This window comes from Leptonychotes weddellii, chromosome 16, assembly GCF_054177405.1.
Source record: "Leptonychotes weddellii isolate Sample4059 chromosome 16, ASM5417740v2, whole genome shotgun sequence".
NCBI classification, from domain to species: domain Eukaryota; kingdom Metazoa; phylum Chordata; class Mammalia; order Carnivora; family Phocidae; genus Leptonychotes; species Leptonychotes weddellii.
In genome coordinates, this window is record NC_138384.1 from 43382691 (window position 1) to 43396717 (window position 14027).

The 14027-nt window shown below is 53.9% G+C and overlaps 1 protein-coding gene across 2 annotated transcripts in view; it reads left to right on the top strand.

Moving 5' to 3' along the window:
* The window catches only part of MARK4 (microtubule affinity regulating kinase 4), a 29580-nt gene extending 16454 nt beyond the window's left edge, over positions 1-13126 (top strand). Inside the window, exons 11-18 of one of the 2 annotated variants that reach the window (XM_081807095.1) lie at positions 57-166; positions 273-432; positions 4207-4424; positions 6432-6535; positions 9081-9359; positions 9528-9607; positions 10496-10540; positions 11816-12023. In XM_081807095.1, the coding sequence (XP_081663221.1) occupies positions 57-166; positions 273-432; positions 4207-4424; positions 6432-6535; positions 9081-9359; positions 9528-9607; positions 10496-10540; positions 11816-11880 (1061 nt within the window). In that variant the 3' untranslated portion in view covers positions 11881-12023. Of the gene's footprint in view, positions 1-56; positions 167-272; positions 433-4206; positions 4425-6431; positions 6536-9080; positions 9360-9527; positions 9608-10495; positions 10541-11815 lie in introns of both variants that reach the window. The other variant, XM_081807094.1, reaches the window with a different exon arrangement.
* Positions 13127-14027: the final 901 nt, after the last annotated feature.

Sequence of the window (14027 nt, forward strand, 5' to 3'; positions counted from 1 at the left end):
GAGTGGAAGGGAAGGGTCTGGGGAGATTGAACCTCCTCTCCATCCCCCTCTCCCAGAGGTGATGGTGGGTATGGGCTACACGCGGGAAGAAATCAAAGAGGCCTTGACCAGCCAGAAGTACAACGAAGTGACCGCCACCTACCTCCTGCTGGGCAGGAAGACTGAGGTCAGAAGGCGCCAGGGGCATTTGGGATGCGCGATGCCCGGGGTGGAGGGACTTCTGGGGTAGAGGGGACAGAGGCTGAGGCTCCTCGTCTGTCATCCTCCTGCAGGAGGGTGGGGACCGGGGCACCCCGGGGCTGGCCCTGGCACGGGTGCGGGCGCCCAGCGACACCACCAATGGAACGAGCTCCAGCAAAGGCACCAGCCACAGCAAAGGACAACGGAGCGCCTCCTCCACCTACCACCGGCAGCGCAGGCATAGCGACTTCTGTGAGTATGGCCCCGCTCCCCCACACGCCATCCCGGGCCCCAAGGCCTCAGACCTCTGTTACATCAGGGTTGTCTGGACCCCAGGCAACAGAAACCCTTGCTCGAGCCAGCTGCAGAGAAGGGAGGAATTTCATATAAAGATGCAGGGACATTATAGAGAACTTGGAGGCGGGAACACACAGCCAGGGTCAGGAAGGGATTGGAAACTGAAAAAGCAGCCAGAGCAGATACTGTTTTGTTTCTTGCACCCTCTCTGTTCTTGGCTTTTCCTTTCTCTCTTATGTATCTCCCCTTATCTTTTTCCCAGTCTCTCCCCTTCCGTCTCCCAACTCCAATTTAGAGACCAGCCCAAGTGATAGCTGGAATCCCTTTGTTCCACCTGTCAGGGATAGAACTCTCACAGTCAGGGTCCACTTGGGATCAGGACATAGGAGGACACATTGCACAAAGTGGCTGCTGAGAGCCTGCCCTCTGGCTCTCCTCCACACTGAAAATTTGAAAGGCCCTTCCTAGTGGAAAGGGGCTGGGCAGACACCCACCTGTACCCCACATTCTGTAACCGAAAGATATCACCCACAGAAGATAGAGTTTACCACCACCACCACAGATTAGGCGTGGAAACTTCCAAGAGGTCTCTTACCCACACCCTGTTCAAATGTGAATCCTCCCAACTATTCTTTTTTTTTATTTTTTAAAAGATTTTATTTATTTTTGTGAGAGAGAGTGCACATGTGCATTAGCAGGGGGGAAGGGTCAGAGAGAGAAGCAGGCCCAATGTGGGGCTCGATCCCAGGACCCCAGGATCATGCCCTGAGCTGAAAGCAGACACTTAACTGGCTGAGCCACCCAGACGCCCCCTACCAACTATTCTTTAAACAGCTCTATTGAGAAATAATTCACATACCACACAATCCACCCATTCAAAGCGGACAATTCAGTGGTGTTAGTATCCACAGATACTAACAGCAGCCATCACCACAATCCACTCTAGCACATTTTCATCGCCCCAGGAAGAAACTCCACAAGCCCTAGCTAGCCATCAACCTCCAAACCCCCATCCACCACCCTGTAGCCCCTGACAACCACCAGTCCATTCCCTACCTCTACAGATTCCCCTATCCTGGACATTTCGTGTAAGAGGAATTATACAATGCATGGCCTTTTGTGTCTGGTTTCTTTCACTTAGGGTAATGTTTTCATCCACATGTTAGCATGGACGAGCACTTCGTCCCTTTTAATGGCCCAGTAATATTCCATGTCGTGGATCTACCACATTTTATTTTTCCATTTGTCAGCTGATGGACATTGCATTGTTTTCGCCGTTTGGCGCTTGTGCATAACGATGCTGTGAACTTTCACGTGCCGGGTTCCATATGGATGTATGTGGCCATTTCTCTTGGGCATGTGGTAGGAGTGGACTTGCCGGCTCACGTGGTAATGCCATGTTTAGCCATGTGAGGAACGGCCAGCGTGGTGTCCAACTCCCCACTTTTTTGCAGCCCTCCTTCGAAATGCTTTACTCTGGGACAGGCACTGGCATGGGGAGGGGGTTGTCAGGGAAACCCAAGCGTCGCTCTTAAGCAGGAAGTTGTGGGATTCTGGATGGTCAAGTCATTTCCCTTCCCTGGATTTCCTTTTTCCACCTATAAAATAGCCAGATTGGCACAGAAAGTCGCTAAGAAGCTTGTGACCCTGGTTACAACATATCACCTTAAAGAACACTCACATGGAAACTTTCTGGGCTTCTGGGGTTCTCGGAGGATTGTCGACGGGTGCCCCGTGTCCGTCATTGCAGAGCTTGTTACGGTTCTGGGACTTTGGAGCATGAAGGTTCCTGAGGATGTAACACATAGAAGTTTCGACTGTCCGAAGTTCGTGAACATACTTAAACCTGCTGGTTCTAAGACGATAATTTCCTAAGATGTTCCAAGGGACCAGATTTGTTTGTTTTGTTTTTGAGATGAATACAGTCACATCCTTCAAAATTTGATAGTACAAGGAGGGTAGACAGTAAAAAAGTTTTCACTGGACACCCATCTCCAGCCCCCAGTTGTCCTTGGAGGCAGCCACTGTGACCAGTTTGGGAGAGATTTTATTCATAAATACATGGAGTTAATCCCTGAACAAGGCGGGGGTTAGGGCACCAACCCCCTGTGCAGTCGAAAATCCACATATAACTTTTGACTCCCCCCAAACGTAACTGCTAATGCCTGCCGTTGACTGAAAGCCTCACTGATAACGTAGTCCGTCAACACATTCTATGTTGTATGTGTTATATACTGTATTCTTACCATAAAGCAAGCTAGAGAACAGAAAATGTCCTTCAGAGAATCTTAGGGAAAAGACCTCTGCAGTACTGTACGGTATTCACTGGAAAACATCCACATAGAAGTGGACCCGCGGAGTTCAAAGCCGTGTTGTCAAGGGTTGACTGTATATAAAGATAGAAACAAAAAGGAGATAGAGAAAAAGAAAAGAAACATAGGGGCACCTGGGTGGCTCAGTCGCTTGAGCGTCAGATTCTTGATTTTGGTTCAGGTCAGCTCAGGTCGTGAGATCGAGCCCTGCATCGGTCTCCATGCTCAGTGGGGAGTCTGCTTGAGATTCTCTCTCCCTCTGCCCCTCTGCCACTAAAAAAAGTTAAAAAAAAAAAGAGAGAGAGAGATAAAGATGTATAAATACAATACTAACATATTCACATACCATAAAGGTAACGTTCTCACCTTTTAAGACATGATAGCCTTTTAAGATGTTCATGTATAAGCAAGTAAATAGAGATAAATAGAAATCTATACGTTTCCCCTTTCACAAATGACAGCACACCTTAGACGTCAGGCCCTGCCTTTTCTGCTCTACAGTCTGTCTTGAAGATCACTGTGTCTTGGTACATAAGCAGCTTCCTCCTTGTACAGAAATAGCTTGACTTCATTTAGCCATTCCCCTCCTAAGGGGCACTTGGGCTGCTCCCAGTCTTTTGGCCTTAAAAAAAAATAGCGATGAGGGGTGCCTGGTGGCTCAATCAGTTAAGTGTCTACCTTCGGCTCAGCTCATGATCTCAGGGTCCTGGGATCGAGCCCCACTTCGGGCTCCCTGCTCAGTGTGGAGTCTGTCTCTCTCCCTCTGTCCCTCCCCCTGCTCATTCTGTCTCTCTCTCAAATAAATAAAATATTTTTAAAAAATAGTGATGTGGGGGCGCCTGGGTGGCTCAGTTGGTTAAGTGTCTGCTTTTGGCTCAGGTCATGGTCTCAGGGTCCGGGGATTGAGCCCCACGTTGGGCTCCCTGCTCAGTGCGGAGTCTGTCCCTCTCCCTCTGTCCCTCCCCCTACTCATTCTCTCTCTCAAATAAATAAAATATTTTTAAAAAATAGTGATGCGGGGCACCTGGGTGGCTCAGTTGGTTAAGTGTCTGCCTTCGGCTCAGGTCATGGTCTCAGGGTCCTGGGATCGAGCCCCATGTCGGACTCCCTGCTCAGCAAGGAGTCTGCTTGTCCCTCTCTCTGGCCCTCCCCCCCAACACATGCTTTCTCTCTCTCATAAATAAAATCTTAGAAACAAAACAGCGATGCAGTGAATAACCTACACGTGCATCATGTCATTTCCATGGAGTTGGGGGGGGGGTCCGTGTGTGCATCTGTCATTGGGACAGATCGTGTCAGCTTGGCCCACGCAGAGCTTGTAGCCTATGTGAGGAATTCTGAGGTTCTAAGGATCACCCCGAGGAGGTTCTGGCCTTTCCAGGTGTTGCGAGCCCTGACTGTCCCCTCCCTCCACCAGGTGGCCCATCCCCCGCACCCCTGCACCCCAAGCGCAGCCCAACCAGCACCGGGGAGGCGGAGCTGAAGGAGGAGCGCCTGCCAGGCCGGAAGGCGGGCTGCAGTGCTGTCGGAAGCGGGAGCCGGGGACTGCCCCCCTCCAGCCCCATGGTCAGCAGCGCCCACAACCCCAACAAGGCAGAGATCCCAGAGCGGCGGAAGGACAGCACGAGCACCCCTGTGAGTGGCCAGGGCTGGGGGATGTGACCGCCTGGTTCACACTTTTCAGACCCTGCTGTTCCCTATCCTGTTCCCCAGACCACCACACAGGACTCCTTGTTCTGTCTGTTCATTCGTTCATCCCGTAGACATTTGAGTGCTCTCTCCGTACCCGAGCTTGTGCTGGAGGCTCGCATATAAATTAGCCTTCAGTGTCAGAAAGAAGCACTCCCCTTGCTTTGGGTAGGAGGGATTTCATACAGGGAATGAGGCACTTACAAAGTTGTAGGAAGGGCTGGTGGGGCAGGCAGTGGATTAGACCTGTAGGAGTGACACATCACCACCGCAGAACTGACCCGCTGAGGGGGCTGCCACCTCTGGGGCGGACCCTAGCACTGTTGAATTCCAGAACACATGGTCTTGACTGTAATTCAAGACTCAGAAACACTGTTCTCTCCCAGAAGGGCCCCTCGATGCCAGGAACTCTAATAACGGGCACTGAGGCTCTGCTGAGGCAAAGACCCTCATCTCATGACCTTGCCCGTGTAAGCAGGAGTCACAGGGGACAGAAAGGCCACTGCCACCCCAGTGCCACCTTCCAGATCTTCCCGAGTGCAAAGATTGGCAGAACCCATTCATACGCGGATCCTGAGCTGCAGAGGAGTCTGGGAAATGTAGTACTTGGCTTTCCTGCTTCTGCAGCTCCTCAAAAGAGGAGGTGTTAAGACCAGAGCTTGAATTGCATTGGTGAGCTGTGTGGCCTTGAGCAAGTGATTTCACCTCTCTGAGCCTCAGTATTCCACCCTGTGAAATGGGCTCATCAGAGGACTTGGATTGTTGTGAGGCTCTCGTAAGATCTTGGACATAAACTAACCGCCCACGGCATCCAGCTCAGTAAGCACTCAATACATGAAGGCTCTGGTTGTTGTTTTTACCTTAAAAAGGTAAAAAAAAAAAAAAAAAAAAAGCAAATTAGCCCCCCGCCAAAAGTAGAAGGAAGGAAATAAAAGTCAATAAAGGAATAAGCAGAAGTACACTAGCGAAAACCAACAAAGCCACAATCCGGTTCTTGAAAAGATTAATACTATCATTGAACCCCACGAATTACTAATATCAGAGATCAAAAGGAAAACTCTGCCCCAACATAAAAAGACAGTAAGACGGTATTAGGAGCCACCTTATGCCAATAAATGTGACATCTTAGATGAAATGGACAGATGTCTTTCGAAACACAAGTCACTAAACTTGCTTGAGAAGAAACAGAAAATCTGAACAGTCTTATGTTCTTATCCAAGACCTTGAATCCGTAACTTAAAACTGCCCCAGAAAGAAAATTCCAGGCTCTAAGTGGTGGAATTCTGCCAACCACTGAAAGAAGGAATAATACCAACCTTAGAGAAACTTCCAGAGGACAGAAAATGAGGGATCACTTCCCAGCACATTTGGGGAGGCAGCATAATCCCGACGTGTACTCCCTGATCCGAGGGGGGTGGTAGTCCAGGGCAGGTGGGGATGGATAAGGGGACAGATATTGACGATACAAAGTGATCGAGGTGGCAGTGGGGGCCCCAGGAAGGCACCTGACTCAGCCAGCTGTGTTATGAACTGACACCTGAAAGATACATAGGTGTGAGTCGAGGGGAAAGGTGGGAGGAATATCCAAGCAGGTGGGCCGGCCGTGCAAAGGCCGGGAGACTGCAAGTGTGCCATGGATAAGTATGCTACGGAAAGCTTCACACGGCTGGCCTGTTACCCAGGTGGGGCAGAGCTGGGAGAGGAGTGGGCAAGGCTGCCCCCTGGGCACCGCCCCTGACCCACTCTCCCTCAGCACCCCTGTCTCAGCTCCGTGACCCTTAGCCTGAGTTGCCGGGCTGGCTCGTTAACCTTTCCTTTCTCCCGGAGTAAACCATCACCTGCTCAGTCTTGGCCCCGGCATCGATCATAATGAGGGAGACCAGGGAGGATAAGTGGGAAGTAGAGGGGTGTCCTTCCACCCCCCTCACTCCCTCCTGGCCATATCTCCCACAGAACAACCTCCCTCCCAGCATGATGACCCGCAGAAACACCTACGTTTGCACAGAACGCCCTGGGGCTGAGCGCCCCTCCCTGTTGCCAAATGGCAAAGAGAACAGGTATGGAGAGGGAGCAGCAGCGGCGAGCGGGGTGTAGGGGAGCAGGGGAGCGGGGAGCAGGGTGTAGGGGAGCGGGGTCCTCCTTGATCGAAGATGATAACCATTGTGGGGAAGGGGTGCTGTGGGGACTGGGGAGTGTGTGTGTGTCTGCCTTTCCCTTGGCAGAATCTACCCATGTCCTCTCGCCCAGCCACCCGACCCCCCGAAAATCTTCCCCTCTTAATTAGTTAGTCATCGGCCCCAGGAAAGCAGTCTGCCCTGTTCTCCGCCTACGAGCCTTGGGAAACTGAATTGATTTTTTTTTTTTGAATGATCAATTTTTAGAACTTGAGAGAAGCCCCAGAATGTCACAGCTTCAACATCCTCTTGTTGGCTGGTTTTCAGACTAGTTTTCCTGAGTCTGTTCGGTCTCTTTAAGCTGGCAAGTGAGGGAAACCAATGCGGACTGGCTGGAGCATAAAAAGGGAATGAATCAGGGGCGTCTGGCTGGCTCAGTCGGTAGAGCACGAGACCCTTGATCTCAGGGTCGGGAGTTCAAGCCCCGCATTGGGCGTGGAGCCTACTTAAAAAAACTGGCATGGGGGGGCGGAGGTTGAATTAGTTCACATCATGATTCAAGTCCGGGAGTGAGGAGTGGGGCGGGCCTCGGGATAATGATACTCCCGCCCACCAGGACTCCAGGGCACGACACCCAGGTGCACTCTGGACAACACTTGACAAACGCGTGTTACTGTTCGGTGGGGACAGGATATGGAGTGGTTGAGAGTAGTGATTCTGTGGCTACTACATTCTGTGTTCAAATCTTGCCTCTGCACTCTGCTAGCAGGATGACCTCGGGCGAGTCTCTGAGCCTCGGTTTCCTCCTCTGTAAGATGGGGCTGATGTTCTCTGCCTCTAGGCCCTGTTAGAGGGATCCGGTGGAGATCAGGTGCGTCCTGTGCCGGGCACAGGGTCTGTGACATAGAGGGCATTCGATGAGTGAGTGCTTATTTCGTGGTCATTAAATAAAAATAATAGGGTGCCTGGGTGGCTCAGTTGGTTGGGCGACTGCCTTCGGCTCAGGTCATGATCCTGGAGTCCCGGGATCGAGTCCCACGTCGGGCTCCCTGCTCAGCGGGGAGTCTGCTTCTCTCTCTGACCCTCCCCCCTCTCATGCTCTCTCTCTATCTCATTCTCTCTCTCAAATAAATAAATAAAAAAAAAATTAAATAAAAATAATAGTGAGTATTCATCAAGCAGGAACTGTATGCCAGGACTTTGTGTGTATTCGCTGGTTGAATGGCCCTAACAACTCTGTGAGGTAGATCCCGGTATCTCCATTTTACAGCTGAGGAAATGAGGCTCAGAGAGGTTAAGTAACTCGTCCAAAGCCACACAGCTGGCAAGTCAAGGAGCAAAGATTCCAGACTGACTGCGGCGTGTGTGTTTGTAAACACTATAGTGCATAGCCTTCCAGCTTTGGTCGAGAGACAGTGTAGCAGTTGGATTGTAGACTCAGCCGGTGTAACGAAGAGACCCCAAGGGACGGTGGCTTAAATGAGAAGGAGGTTTAGGCCTCTCTGATAGAGCCATCCAGAGGTAGGCAGGCAAGGTCCTCCAAGGACCCAGATTGTTCCTGCCCATCTCAAACCAAGGCTCCAGCTCTGGGACTGAGGCCACTGTGCCAGCTGCCACCATTTCTCAACCAGCAAGAAGGATGGGAAGAGTGGAGCGCAAGCTGCATGCTTTTTAGAGGCCTGACCCAGAAATGGGACAAAGCACTTCAGTTTGTATCCCATTGGCCAGAGACTAGTCACATGACCATCCCTAACTGCAAGGGAGCTGGGAAATGTAGTCTCTGGCTGGGTGGCCATGTGCAACGCTCGCACCCTTAGGAAGTTTGGTTACTAAAAGTAAAACAAGGAGGACAGATTCCAAGGGAGAGGTAGTGGCATTTGCCACAGTCAGGATTCCCTCTTTGAGATCCAGGCTGGTCCTGGGGTCCTTGGAAGGATAGAAATTGTAGGTCTGGCCCCTCCTGTCAGGACTGGGAGGGTCTGGAGGAGGGTCCTGGGACGCTGGAGCCACCACTGTCCACACCACATCTTGAGACAGTTGGGAAGAGGGTCCTTTCTGACCTGTCAAAAAATTACCATAATGAGTTTAAGTACCTTTGATGTTCACATCTATTCGTATCCCGAGTTTGAAAAATGAAAGTTCAGATAGCAGAGTATTTGCAAAATTGACTTGGTTCCTGAGGTTTGGATGGCAAATGGCAAGGGACTCATCAAAAAATATATCTGAACCTATTCCACTGCTGAGTTTGGAGAGAGGAGATTTAGGATACGTTTGGAGTGGGTAGGGTTTGAAGGAAGGACAGTTTGAAGGAGGGATGACTTAGGAAGAATGAAGAGTCCGTAAAATAGCTAGGGTTGTATAGTACACAGCCTGCCCAACTGTACATGGCAGCCCTGTCTCTGAGCTCTAAGTTTTGTAATGTTTCTGATCTCAAGACAGGACAGTGAAGAATCAGGCCCCACTCAGACTTGTTCCTTTCTGCCCACAGCTCGGGTACCCCACGGGTGCCCCCCGCCTCTCCCTCTAGTCACAGCCTGGCTCCCCCATCGGGGGAGCGGAGCCGTCTGGCACGCGGTTCCACCATCCGCAGCACCTTCCACGGTGGCCAGGTCCGGGACCGGAGGGCAGGGGGCGGGGGAGGCGGGGGTGTGCAGAATGGACCCCCCGCCTCTCCCACGCTGGCCCACGAGGCCACACCCCTGCCCACTGGGCGGCCCCGCCCCACCACCAACCTCTTCACCAAGCTGACCTCCAAACTGACCCGAAGGTGAGCCCCATGGGATGTGGGGGGTGGGAGTGGGGTGGGGGGCAATGGGGCCTAACCTGTCTTCTGCTCTGCTCTGCCTCCTGTACCCCCACATCATCTCCTCCTCCTCCTCCTCCTCTCTCTTCTCCTCGTCCTCCGTCACCCTTCACCTCCCTCCTCACACTACAGGGTTACCCTCGATCCCTCTAAACGGCAGAACTCTAACCGCTGCGTTTCGGGCGCCTCTCTGCCCCAGGGATCCAAGATCAGTAAGTCCCGTCCACCCTCCGCTGTCCCTGGCTCTGCTTCCCTGTCTGCATGTCAGACCTGTGTGTACAGGGGTGGGGGAGGCGGACTGTGTGCGTGCGGGAGGAGGACTGGTTGTGGGGTCTGGCTGTTCATTTTACTCATTTAATAAACAGCAGTCTGGCCTCTGGAGCCAGACTCTTAAGGCTCAGACCCCAGCTCTGCTGAGTGACCTTGAGTAAGTCACTCAACCTCTCTGGGCCTTGCTTTCCTCTTCTGTAAGGTGGGGATAGAAATAACAGTGCCTTCCTCCTAGGGTTGTCGTGTGGACTAAATGAGGTGATATATGGACTGAGCTTAGAATGCTGCCTTGGAAAATGATTTATGTTTATTCACTGAGCGCCTGGCCCTATCTTAGACCCTGGAGTAGAGTGAACAGAATGTATAAAATCCCAGCCCAGGCAGAGCCGACATTCTCCTCGGAGATCCAGACAGTAAATAAGTACTGAGAAGAAAAGTAGAGCAGGGAAGAGAGGTACAGTTTTAAATGGAGCAGGCCTCACTAAGGAGGTGCCGTTTGAGCAAAGCGTGAAGGAGGGGTGCGTGTGTGTGTCCGTGTCCTTCTATATGTAGGTGTGTATCTCTGCCCAATCCCTTTCTCTTTCGTCTTCCGAATTCTTCAGTATCTTTCCTCTGACCTGCACTAACCATTTCAGAAGGGGCTCCCCTTCTGGGCATGGAGAGGGAGTTCAGATCCTGACTCCCAGCCCTCCCCAGCCCAGCTCCAGCCGGCGGGGAGGGACGGGGACCAGGGCTGAGGCAGGGGCTGCCCAGAGTTCTGGAGGCAGTGGGTTGGGGGAGGGGGCGCCATACGTGCAGATTAGACACTCTGTCCCCCTCCCTTCCCCTAGGGTCACAGACGAACCTGAGAGAATCGGGGGACCTGAGGTCACAAGGTGAGTGCCTGGGCCTACCCCCTCTGGCCGCCACACCAGCCCCTCCCGCTTAGTGTGCCTCAGACCCCACTTCTGTCTGCACCTCCGCGATCCGCCATCCCCATACCTTTAGATGGGACCTGAGCCGCCGCCTCCAGGCCAGCTTCCTGAACTCTCCCTCGGGCCCTCCTTCCTCTGCCCGGGCCTCTTATGCCCCGCCCCCCACGACTTCCTCTCATTTCCACCCCGATCCGTGCACACTGTCCCTCGACCGTCCTTACCTCCAGCCTCTTCCATGTGTGACCAACTCCTGCTGTTGCCACCACACCTCCCTCCCCCTCTCATCCACCGAGGCACAGCTGTTGCAGCGGATGGTCCATAGTGTAGGCTTTGAGGCCCAGGTAATCTCCGTCATGCCTGTTCGGCTCTGCCGTTGTCCCGCAATCAGTGCAAAAACTAATGGGCGTGGCGGGGTTCCAGAAACACTTAGTTACAAAAGCAGGCAGCCCTGTACCTCGCCGGCCCTGCTTCAGTTTGACACAATCCCCCGATGTAAAGACACCCCCCATACCCCACTCGGTGCAAATTAAGAACCTCCCCACCAGTCCCAAAGATCCCAGGACCGACTCTCATTGGCTGGAACTGAGCCACATGCCCCTCCCTAAGCCACTGCCTGTGGCCAGAAGGGTGGAGTACTCTGATTGGTGGGACCTGGTCATGCGTTTCCCCTTTGAACCAATCGCGGCAGGCAGGGAGGTGGCTTGCTCTCATTGGCCAGAACCGAGCCACGTGCTCAGCTTGGCGCTGAGAGGCGGGGTCGGCCGCGAGGAAACCGGGAAGACTTAAGTGTGCGATGGTTCTCAAGAGGAGCGCCCTTGGTACTTTAGGCGGGACACTTCTTTGTTGTGCGGGGCCTCTCGCATGTTGCAGAACGTGTATCCGCCCTGAACCTAATAAATGTCAGCGGCACCCGCATCCCAAGACATTGCGCTAATCAAAAAGCCCCCAGAAATTTCCAGATACCCCTTGGGAGGAGGTGATGGAAGGAGGTTGCAGGCATCACTTCCACTCACATCCAGGAATTGAGAGACAAGGCGGCGCCTGGCTGCCGCGGAGGCTGGGAAATGGAGCCTCCAGCTGGCCAGCGATCTGTACAGCTGGACCTCTGTCGCTGTCCCTGGGGTGAGAGAGGGTGGCGGGTTGTGAGGGACGCCTAGGAGTCTGTCCCCAGGTGGGAACAGTGGGTCGCCTTCCCCTCCTCTCGCGTCTTTGACCGCTAACATCTTCCCGCCCCAGTTGCCATCTACCTTGGGATCAAACGGAAACCGCCCCCCGGCTACTCCGATTCCCCTGGAGTGTGAAGCTGACCAGCTCGCGCCCGCCCGAGGCCCTGATGGCAGCTCTCCGCCAGGCCACCGCGGCCGCCCGTTGCCGCTGCCGCCAGCCACAGCCGTTCCTGCTGGCCTGCCTGCACGGGGGTGCGGGCGGGCCCGAGCCCCTGTCCCACTTCGAAGTGGAGGTCTGCCAGCTGCCTCGGCCGGGCCTGCGGGGAGTTCTCTTCCGCCGCGTGGCGGGCACCGCCCTGGCCTTCCGCACCCTCGTCACCCGCATCTCCAACGACCTCGAGCTCTGAGCCGCCACGGCCCGGGTCCCCTCCTCTTCCTCTCCCTCGTCCCCTTCACCTCCGCAGCAGGGAGAGGGGTCAGGGAGGGGCGTCTCCCTCTGTCATCACCTCGGTTCCCGCGAGTCCGACGTGGGGACAGAGACTGTCCCCCGCGCTGTTCTCCGGGGCCATTGGGCATGAGAGAAGAGTGGGGGGGCCGAGCAGGGGGAGCTGGCCCCTTCCTGGAGCCTCCAGCCGGTCCAAGGCACCCAAGGAGACTCAGGGGGCACGGCAAGGGCAGAAAGGGAAACTGAGGAAACTCTTCCGTCCCCGCCCCACCCCCACCCCCACCCCCAAGAGCTCAAGAATTAGGCCTTGGGCAGGGGCAGGAAGGGTTGCTGAGCCTAAAGACTGGAGAGTGGCAGGGGGGGCTGGGAGTGGGAGTCAGAGAGGCAGATTCCTTCCCCTCCCCTCATGCTCGAACCCCACCCCCTTCCTGCCCCAGGCCGGCGCGGGGCACTTTGTACAAATCCTTGTAAATACCCCCACACCCTCCCCTCTGCAGAGATCTCTCAAGGAGCTGCAACTGTCACCTCCGGTTTTTAAGTTATTACACCCGCCCCCTCCTGTCAGCCCCCTCACCTGCAGCCTGTCGCCCAATAAACTTAGGAGAGTCCCCCTCCCCCACGCTGACCCCGGGCTTTTCCTTCCCTGCCCTCACCTGGGAGCGAGACGAGGAGGAGGTGGTGTGTGACTTTGGGCCAGTGGTTCCTCCTTCCTGAGCCTCGGTTTTCTCAGCTGCAGAATGGGTGTAGTGGGGGTGTGAGGGTCAAGGATGATGGTGGAGGAGGGCAGGACAGAACTTGGCCTCATCCACGAGGCCCCCGGTTCCTATATCGGTCCCCCATTCATCCACTCACGTGCCCACCCACATGTTATACGGGACTCTAAGCCACTTCTTACTCCAGTAGTACATTTATTCAATAAACAGTCATTGACCTGTGCCTACTCCGTGCCAGGCCCAGTGCTGGACACGGAGACACAAGGAGCCCCTGTCTGTGGCGGACATGGGTTCTGACACAAAACACTAGAGAAACCATTGCTTTGTGGAGCCCAGAAGAGAGCAGGAGGGAGTCGGGGAAATGGGCTTTGAAGGATGAATAGGAGTTGACCGGGTTTGGGGTATGCCCTTGGCAGAAGCCTGGGGGTGGGAGTGCATGATAGACCTTCAGAGAACTGTAGGTAATTTCGGTGTGGCTGCTGTGTTGGGGGTGGTGGAGAATTAACAAGAGAAATGTTGTATTAGGACTCATAACCCAGCTACACTTAGGCAAAAAGGTTACTCGTTTGCTTATGTTCCTTAATAGTGTGGGGGTGCCTGACTTCAGGTACGGCTGAATCCAGGCAGCCGGCCATCTCATCTTGGCTTTTTTCAGTGTGAGTTTAACAGTTTCAGCCTGTAGTTTCATCAGGCACTCCCTGATGGCAGAGATGACCCCAGCAGTTCCAACCTCTCCTCCCTTTGCCTAGTTTCTGCAGCAGAAAGTTCCTCACTGCCAACTTCTGGCAAAAGTCCCAAGACGGACCCTTATTGGCCCAGAGAAGTCATGTGACCATTCCTGACCCAGTCCCTGTTGCTCTGGAGCGGCCAGGCCCCTGCTGGGAGCTGGATTTTTTTTTTTTTTTTTTAAGATTTTATTTATTTGACAGAGAGACAGCGAGAGAGGGAACACAAGCAGGGGGAGTGGGAGAAGGAGAAGCAGACTTCCCGCGGAGCAGGGAGCCTGATGAGGGGCTCGATCCCAGGACCCTGGGATCATGATCGGAGCCGAAGGCAGGCGCTTAACAACTGAGCCACCCAGGCGCCCCTGGAGCTGGATTTAGGTGGGTTGCTCAGAGGAAAGT